This window comes from Oncorhynchus gorbuscha, linkage group LG18 (assembly GCF_021184085.1).
Source record: "Oncorhynchus gorbuscha isolate QuinsamMale2020 ecotype Even-year linkage group LG18, OgorEven_v1.0, whole genome shotgun sequence".
Classification (NCBI taxonomy): domain Eukaryota; kingdom Metazoa; phylum Chordata; class Actinopteri; order Salmoniformes; family Salmonidae; genus Oncorhynchus; species Oncorhynchus gorbuscha.
Window position 1 is genome coordinate 8,203,047 of NC_060190.1, and position 9,207 is coordinate 8,212,253.

At 44.4% G+C, this 9,207-nt stretch overlaps 1 protein-coding gene across 1 annotated transcript; it reads left to right on the forward strand.

Annotated features, from left to right (window-relative positions):
* The first annotated feature begins 403 nt into the window (after positions 1–403).
* LOC124004305 (zona pellucida sperm-binding protein 3-like) lies at positions 404–4,115 on the forward strand. Its single transcript, XM_046313118.1, has 9 exons — positions 404–1,005; positions 1,180–1,292; positions 1,441–1,541; positions 1,633–1,801; positions 3,192–3,303; positions 3,403–3,491; positions 3,576–3,655; positions 3,845–3,949; positions 4,054–4,115. The coding sequence occupies exons 1-9, from the start codon at positions 466–468 to the stop codon at positions 4,071–4,073; spliced, it is 1,329 nt and encodes a 442-aa protein (XP_046169074.1). The 5' UTR covers positions 404–465; the 3' UTR covers positions 4,074–4,115.
* The last annotated feature ends 5,092 nt before the right edge of the window (positions 4,116–9,207 follow it).

Genomic DNA, 9,207 nt, shown 5'->3' on the forward strand with positions numbered 1-9,207 from the left:
TTCTGAAGATTATTCATTTAATGTGATTCATTTGCGTCTGTCCCTAATTTTAAGGTCAACTCTGAACTGAGCTCTCGTTTTCATGTGGTGAAACAATTTATTTAAAAATATTTATTTCAGAAGAAACATTTAACAACTTATAGTCCAACTATATTATAAAAGCAGGTGGGCTGAATCTTACTTTCAATTGCCCCTCCCTGTTGAACATAATAAATGTCCCTTCCCCGTCACAAGGTGATTTATGTCTGCTTTAAAATGAAACTATGAACATATAACTTTTGAAAAACTGGGCCCTGGTGACTGCTGATTGGTTGATTCTGCTACTGATTAAAGTCATCACCAGGTGTTGCAATTACTTGGGTGCTGTAGCTAGTATATAAAACACACAAGCAAATGGTGGTTCTCTCATACAACTTTATTTTACTGCTCTGGATTATTGAGAGAGATTTGGTGGTGAATGGCAAGATGGTGGTGAAATTGATGCTTTTTCTCATGAGTTACTACTCTGCTTATGGTTTGCCAGGTAAGGGCTTCCCTATAGCTGTTGATGACAGGAATGACACTGAGTTTGTGTGGGACGAGATGTTGAGGTTTGATGACGACTCTGAACCCAAGGTCAGATCTCGTTCCCAAATCGTTGCCACTCCCATGTTGGAGCATTCTCATAAGCCGGACTATCTGAAGCTACCAGAATACATCCCAATTCGTGCTTCTGAAGACCAAGCAAATGTCTTCAAGCCTGAAGGGAAGTTCAGGCCACTGCCACTCTCAGTCAAGCACATCCTGCTGCCCACCGCCTCTCCGCCCACCACTCCTCCAGTTCACTCTAAGAAGGTTGAGGTCCTGTGCCACCTCGACAGGATTTATGTGAGAATCAGAAAGGACGCCTTCACCAACCCCGACGCCTGCAAGTACCTCAAACTCCACAAATGCAAAGTCAACCAATCCACCGCGGAACACTACTACATGCTCTACAACATCAAAAGCTGTAGCTTCCATAGAAAGGTTGGCTACCAATACCATCAGAAATCCAATCCCCTGTCACCCAGACTTCAAATGTATGCCCTGAGTGATCCAGTCAAATTGCAATGGTCTGAAGGGATTGCATTTCCATGGCTGTAATGATACAGTATGTTCAGATGTCTCGGTGGTTTTTAAGAGTTGTTTCTCCTATTCCAGTGTACCGCTGACTACATTTCCTACTCCAACGTGCTGAAGTACGAGCCAGAGGCCATAGGCGGTATTGTGAGGGAGTTGCCATTCTCTGTTCACATCGAATGCCGCTACAATCGGTGAACCACCACTTCATCATGATTTCACATTTGGTGGCTACGTTCCAATGTCCACACTAGCATATCCTATACATGGCTCCATACTAGGTAGTATGCTAGTCTGGATATTATTTGCGTGTCTGACTGCACTAATGGCCATTTTCTACAGGATCCACCACTCTTACAAGTTTGGCTTTCATCCTCGTTTGGCGGGAAAAGTCTTCAAGGCCCTTAGATCCAAGGTTGGAGTCACCCTCATATCTTATGATGGTGAGTTGACTTAACAGATGTCACCTAAATCTGAATGCACTTGCAGTATTGTTTTCTATTAAAGAACTTTAACTCTATCCTTTTTCTTCAGAATCATGGAACAAGCTCGCTGGAAATACGACCTATATCATTGGACAACCAATGTACTTTGAGGCCAAAGTTCCCACTATTTCTTTGCATCGGCGGGTGTATATTAACAACTGTTATGTGACTGCTAGCCCCAACTCCACTCTCAAATACACTGTGGTCGACAACTATGGGTAAAACTACTTTGTTACAGAACTACAATTTATCTTGGCCTGGTTTTTAGTTCATGGTAGTAAATTTCTTGCTTGTTAATTGGCTAGATTCCACAGCTGGGCAGTTTACACAGGCAGCCTAATTCTATTTTGTCCACTAATTGCTTGAAAGACCAATCACATCAATTCTTTAAACTTATCTGATTGGTCAAATTGCCATTTGATGTGGGAGTACAGAGCTTAGCATGTCTCCCAAGGCTACAGAAATTTCAGTTGGGGAAAACGGATTATTTTCAGGAGTCGGGTGGAGGATTGAAGGGAAGAGGATTGGAGGGAAAGAGGTTGGGTTTGAATTTGACTCTAGCAATAACAGGGAAAGGGGTATGTCGAGGAAGACTGTCAAGTTGAAAGTGGGCCAGATGCCAGTTCGAGTTATGGAGGTGATATTGAAGGGGTAAATGTTTGTGAGGGGCATGAGCCTTGCGTTGATGGACATGAAAAAGAGGGTGTGCTTGAGTCGGTGGACTGGACTTGTTTCTTTAGATCAGAGGGAGCATGCGCACTGTGCGACGCAACTTGTATAGTCTTGCTTTGCGCACCATTGAAGGGAGTGATTTCTTGGGTGGCGCAATGGAAGTTGCAGATTCCTGTGAAGTTTGGTGCAACGCAGACCCGGTGGCGACACGGTGTGTCACTGTCAGCCCTTTTGAGTTGAGTCAGACTTTACCTGACAAGATCATGTTAGGATGTATCAGTTATCCTGTTGGAGCTTTTGTGGTGAATCCACTGCTGTTTCAGCTGCAACATTTATGGTCATGTCACAGTGTGTAGGAGGGAGATTCCAAAATGTGGATGTGTGCAGAAGGGCATGGGATAAGAGGGTTGTGTAGTGTTGTTGGATAAAGTGGTCAACTGTAGGGTGCACATGTTGCTGGGGATCAGAAGTGTTCGGTGGCTCGTCAGAGTAGTGTTGAGGGAGTGAAGTAGAGAATGGGTCAAGGGTGAGCAATTCTGAGGATTCCTGTGAATGGGATGTCTGACAGCACAGAGGGATAGGCCAATGACTGACATGTATGCTTCAGTAAGGTGCAGAGGACTAGCACATCGAGTGTAGCATGGTAGTGTCCTGTCCTCTCAGCCAATTGGCCTGAGGAAGGATCAGATGAGGTTAAAGTAGGGTAATATTCAATGTATTTTTGGTTCTAGTGTCATGGGCCTATAATTCAGTTGGGGGTGGTAATGCAATATATGGGATGCTAAGTGCTGTTAAACCTCAACCAAGAGAAATCACAATGGTATGCCTGTGTAAACAGCCCTGGTGTCTTTTGTTACTCAGTCCCTGGTTTACAAGGAGAGAATAAGAACCTTGTCCCGAATTGGAGTGTTAAGTACACAATCTTCTCTTCACTAGATGCATGGTGGATGGCAAGAATACTGTCCAGTCAAAGTTCCTGTCACACCCAACCAACAATGCTTTGAGGTTCACTGTCGGAGCTTTCATCTTCCAGGGCCTGGACAATCAGGTCTGACTCACGTGTGAATCTCCAAACAACTAATCATGATGGTTTGCTTCTTTAATACTATAGGCCTACAGTAAAGAACACACATTTATTTTCTTCCAGAAACTCCACTTGCACTGTGAAATAACTACAGGGAATATCACTCCAACTCCAAGTTTCAAATCCTGCAACTATGACACAAAGACTAAAAAGTAGGTTCACCTGAGTGATTGACTTGAGTTCTGAGGGACTCCTTGCTATGAGGGTTAACTAATATTTATGGTGATTGTTCCTAGGTGGGTGGCACTGTATGGTGAAGCCGCGGTTTGCTCATGCTGTGCCGGCTCTTGTCCTTCTCCTTCTCTACAACCCTCCGGTGAGCATATAGGCCCGGTTCATGACCAGTCTTGTCTCATTGTCACCAACCCTTTCATCTGAGCGCATTAGAGAATGGGGAATGTGTAGCCATTTTGATGTATTAATGCGGGCATTCATACCACCATTTTACATTATGGTTTGACTAATCTCTGGAAAATGCAATACTGATCTGATAACTCTCTCATAGCTCACGCACAAACTGTGACCAGTCATTTTACGACGATGGCCCATGACGACCATGCTAAAAATAAAACGTGGAGCATGGAAACCTTCAACGACGGGGCTACTGAAGGTACTCTGTCCCTCTGCTTAATTCTTAAGAATGTTTCATTCTTGTGTTAATATATTATGAGCACAAATTTCTGAAAATAATAGCTTTCTCCCTCATTGTTTTAGGTGCTGTTGGGAGGGTTTGAGCAGTGGACAGTTCTTTTGATAAAATAAACTTTTTAAACGATCATGTGTATTGAGTTCATTCAAAATGGCTGCAGAGGTACAGGCAGAACTGGGTTGAAATATTAAAGTTGATTACTTTCAGACATACATATTTGGGGATGTTTTATTTGACGTAGTTGAATATTGGAATGTGTTTGGAAATGCACTTGTAAATTATAGATATGTCATTTTAAAATTCCCAAATATATAAATCCAACATATGAGCTGAAATGAAAGAACCCAGGAATGTTCCATACGTACAAAGCTTAGTTCAAGTGTTCACATTTGTTGAAATCCATGTTTGAGCATTTCTCCTTTGCCAAGCTACTATCACCCTGGCAGGTGTGGCAAATCTAGAAGCTGATTAAAATGCATGATCATTACACAGGTGGACCTTGTGATTGGCCCAAAAGCCCAATCTTATATAAGCAGTTGTCACAAGACCACAGATGTCTAAATTGAGGGAGTGTGCAGAATTTTGTTAATTTCACTACCATAAACTGCTGCACATTTTAGAACTGGGCATTGTCTAACTGGCCTCAACTGCAGACTATGAGTAACTATACCAGCCCGGGACCTTAACATCCAGCTTCTTCACCTGTTGCATCTCTTATCTTAACCTATAGCCTCACTCTCCTCTCCGTGAGCTTGTCCAGGATTGGTTGTATTTAGAATTGGTTGTATCTAAATGACAATTTGATATATATGCCTGTTGATATGGAGGATCGGTTTATGGTTCTGGGTTTGAGTAAGGAGACAAAGCTGAACGATTTATTATGTCTATGCTGTCTGACTATGTGTGTTCTTTGCTATTAAAGGATCTCAGTTGCAATGTAGAGGGGGCTCTCAGAGAATTCATTGATAGACACTGAATTGATCTGAGAGTCACAGGGTTGTGATAGAGCTCATATAATTAAAGATGGACTTTGTTAAGGCTTTGGGGGTACCTGGTAGGTTCATTGATAATTTGTGTGAGATTGAGGGCATCAAGTTTAGATTGTAGGATGGCTGGGGTGTTAAGCATGTTCCAGTTTAGGTCGCCAAGTAGCACGAGCTCTGAAGATAGATGGGGGGCAATCAGTTCACATATGGCGTCCAGAGCACAGCTGGGGGCAGAGGGTGGTCTATAGCAGGCGGCAACGGTGAGAGACTTGTTTTTAGAGAGGTGGATTTTTTAATTAGAAGTTCAAATTGTTTGGGTACAGACCTGGATAGTAGGACAGAACTCTGCAGGTTATCTTTGCAGTAGATTGCAACACCGCCCCCTTTGGCAGTTCTATCTTGTCTGAAAATGTTGTAGTTTGGAATGAAAATTTCTGAATTTTTGGTGTTCTTCCTAAAGCAGGATTCAGACACAGCTAGAACATCCGGGTTGGCAGAGTGTGCTAAAGCAGTGAATAGAACAAACTTAGGGAGGAGGCTTCTAATGTTAACATGCATGAAACCAAGGCTATTACGGTTACAGAAGTCATCAAAAGAGAGCGCCTGGGGAATAGGAGTGGAGCTAGGCACTGCAGGGCCTGGATTCACCTCTACATCGCCAGAGGAACATAGGAGGAGAAGAATAAGGGTGCGGCTAAAAGCAATATATATATATAATATAAGGTATAAGGTATAATGTACAGACAAAGGTATGGTAGGATGTGAATACAGTGGAGGTAAACCTAGGTATTGAGTGATGAAGAGAGAGATATTGTCTCTAGAAACATCATTGAAACCAGGAGATGTCATTGCATGTGTGGGTGGTGGAACTAATAAGTTGGATAAGGTATAGTGAGAAGGACTAGAGGCTCTACAGTGAAATAAGCCAATAAACACTAACCAGAACAGCAATGGACTGGGGGTGTCCTCGGATGGGGCCACAGTGTCTCCTGACCCCTCCTGTCTCAGCCTCCAGTATTTATGCTGCAGTAGTTTGTGTCGGGGGGCTAGGGTCAGTTTGTTATATCTGGAGTACTTCTCCTGTCCTATTCGGTGTCCTGTGTGAATCTAAGTGTGTGTTCTCTAATTCTCTCCTTCTCTCTTTCTTTCTCTCTCTCGGAGGACCTGAGCCCTAGGACCATGCCCCAGGACTACCTGACATGATGACTCCTTGCTGTCCCCAGTCCACCTGGCCATGCTGCTGCTCCAGTTTCAACTGGCCTGGGCCCTAGGACCATGTCCCAGGACTACCTGACATGATGACTCCTTGCTGTCCCCAGTCCACCTGGCCATGCTGCTGCTCCAGGTTCAACTGGCCTGGGCCCTAGGACCATGCCCCAGGACTACCTGACATGATGACTCCTTGCTGTCCCCAGTCCACCTGGCCATGCTGCTGCTCCCGTTTCAACTGGCCTGGGCCCTAGGACCATGTCCCAGGACTACCTGACATGATGACTCCTTGCTGTCCCCAGTCCACCTGGCCATGCTGCTGCTCCAGTTTCAACTGACCTGAGCCCTAGGACCGTGCCCCAGGACTACCTGACATGATGGCTCCTTGCTGTCCTCAGTCCACCTAAATGTGCTGCTGCTCCAGTTTAATCTGTTCTGCCTTATTATTATTCGACCATGCTGGTCATTTATGAACATTTGAACATCTTGGTCATGTTCTGTTATAATCTCTACCCGGCACAGCCAGAAGAGGACTGGCCACCCCACATAGCCTGGTTCCTCTCTAGGTTTCTTCCTAGGTTTTGGCCTTTCTAGGGAGTTTTTCCTAGCCACAGTGCTTTTACACCTGCATTGTTTGCTGTTTGGGGTTTTAGGCTGGGTTTCTGTACAGCACTTTGAGATATCAGCTGATGTACGAAGGGCTATATAAATACATTTGATTTGATTTGATTTGATATTGACATTAAGGAGAGGCATCCTTAGTCGAGTGATCAAAAGGGTCCAGTGAGTGGAGAGGTTGGTTGGGGGTCACGGCGATTTAGACAGCTAGCCAGGCCATCGTGGGGTTCCGTGTGGTAGAGGGGATTAATCCAAATCACACAACAAAAAATAAAAAATAAATAAAATAAAAATAAAAACAATAGATATAGTTATAGAGGCCCAAGAAGAAACATAATAATAAGAAAAATAAATAAATTGTCCGATTGTCTATTCTGAGAGCAGCCGGTAAGACAGCTAATGGTTAGCAGGCCGCAGATGGGCGTTCAGGTAACGTCGTGACGGAGGAGCCAGCCGGATCTCCTTCGGGTAGATAACATCGGCAGTCCAGTTGTGAAGGCCCGGTGGGGCTCCGCGTAGGCAGTAAAATGGGTCCGGATAGGTGACTGCAGCCCAGGAGTGATTGACGGAGCTGGCTAGCTCAGGAGTAATTGATGTTTGCTCCGGAATCGACGAAAGCAGATATTCACACGGATAGCAGCTAGCTAGCTGTGAGATCCGGGTATGAATGTCCAGAGAGCAGTTGAAATCCAGGGACATGGAGAGAAAAATTGGTCCGGTATGTTCCGTTCCGAGCCGCGCTGCGCCGTACAAAACTGGCGATAGATTTTCGAGCTAGAGGATAGCTGATGACCACAAACCGTGGTTAGCTGAATAATAACGATTTGCCAGTAAAGAAGCTAACTAGCTTCTGAACTAGCTTCTGATTAGCTTCTGGATTAGCTTCTGGGCTAACTTCTGGCTAGCTCCTGGCTAGCTTCTGGCTAGTTTCTGGCTAGCTTCTTGGAGTTTCTGGCTAGCTTCTGGCTAGCTTCTTGGACGATTGCAGATTTGAGGTAAATAATACTTATTTATAAATATAAATTGGTGAGGCGGGTTGCAGGAGAGTGTTTTGAAGATGAGTTGATGGAAAATAAAAATTAAATGTACGTGAAAAAAGTAGTAAATATATATATATATATATATATACAGGACACGACAAGACGAGGACAAAAGACGTCTGAACTGCTATACCATCTCGGAAATTACTATTGGGAAGATACAATTCACACAGTAGTGAGACAAATGGGTTCAGACCTGCCGATTTATGAATTGAGACCAGAAAAGGGTACGGGATGCTCCAGGGTCCTGCACAGAAACCTGCTCATGTCCTGTGACCACTTACCTTTTGAGACACAACCAGAAAGGACCAAAGTGGAAAAGAGTCAGAAAACGAGGAGACATCAGCCTGCATCACAGCCTCTGGATTCTGATGAAGACAGCGGGGATGAATATGACCTTCATCGTGAGCCGCTACAGGTTCCCACATCTCCTACAGTACCTGAGGAGAGGAATGCTGAACCAGCGAGAGAGTGGGAACACAGGCCCCCAACAGTGAAACAGACAGTTGCAGTGCCAGTCCCTGATACGCTACCAGCACAGCCTCTTGTTGAAAAGCGGCTGGAGGAGACAACAACAGTTAAAGACCTGCCTGCTATGAGGTTATGCACTATAGCCCGTTACCATATATATGATTGAATATTATCTGCTGTTGGCTTGTGTCGATGTATGTATGCAACATAGCTGACTTGAAACATTGTTAACAGTTCCAGGGACATGGGCCTTTCTCATGATAAAAATAAAATAAAAATACCTTTATGTAACTAGGCAAGTCAGTTAAGAATAACTTCTTATTTACAATGACAGCCTAGGAACAGTGGGTTAACTGCCTGTTCAGGGGCACAATGACAGATTTGTACCTTGTCAGCTCCAGGGTTTGAACTTGCAACCTTCCGGTTACCAGTCCAACATCTAACCACTAGGCTACCCTGCTGCCCCATGATGGAAAAATACAGAAGACAGGACCTGTGCAATGAGTTGGGGGTGCACATTCAGAGCGTGGAGTTGCAGAACAAGCAGTCTTTTGTTAGATAACAGGAGCCAGGTGCGAGATAACGGTATCGAGCATGAGCGCATGGATGTTCTTCACAGCAACAGTTACATCTATCAACAGAAGCGCCAAGAGGCGGGGACCCGCCTGAGCGCCTGCAATAGGCTGAGCAAGTTTAAACCACACCCAGCCTCTACTGTGATAGGCCAACAGACGGGTTGGAACTATGTCTATCACAGTATAAAGAATACTGTTTACATACATCCTGTTAGTTCTCTGTTTGCCCTGCGACGTGGGACAGAGAGCCCGTATATACGAAAATTGCATTTACCACTTATTGCTTAGCTAATAAAAAATACATAGTATACAATCGGTGA

Coding starts and splice junctions, on each gene's coding strand:
- LOC124004305 (XM_046313118.1), top strand. CDS start 466: ATGGTGGTGAAATTGATGCTTTTTCTCATGAGTTACTACTCTGCTTAT. Junction 1,293..1,440: donor ATCGAATGCCGCTACAATCG/GTGAACCACCAC, acceptor CATTTTCTACAG/GATCCACCACTCTTACAAGT. Junction 3,950..4,053: donor CAACGACGGGGCTACTGAAG/GTACTCTGTCCC, acceptor TCATTGTTTTAG/GTGCTGTTGGGAGGGTTTGA.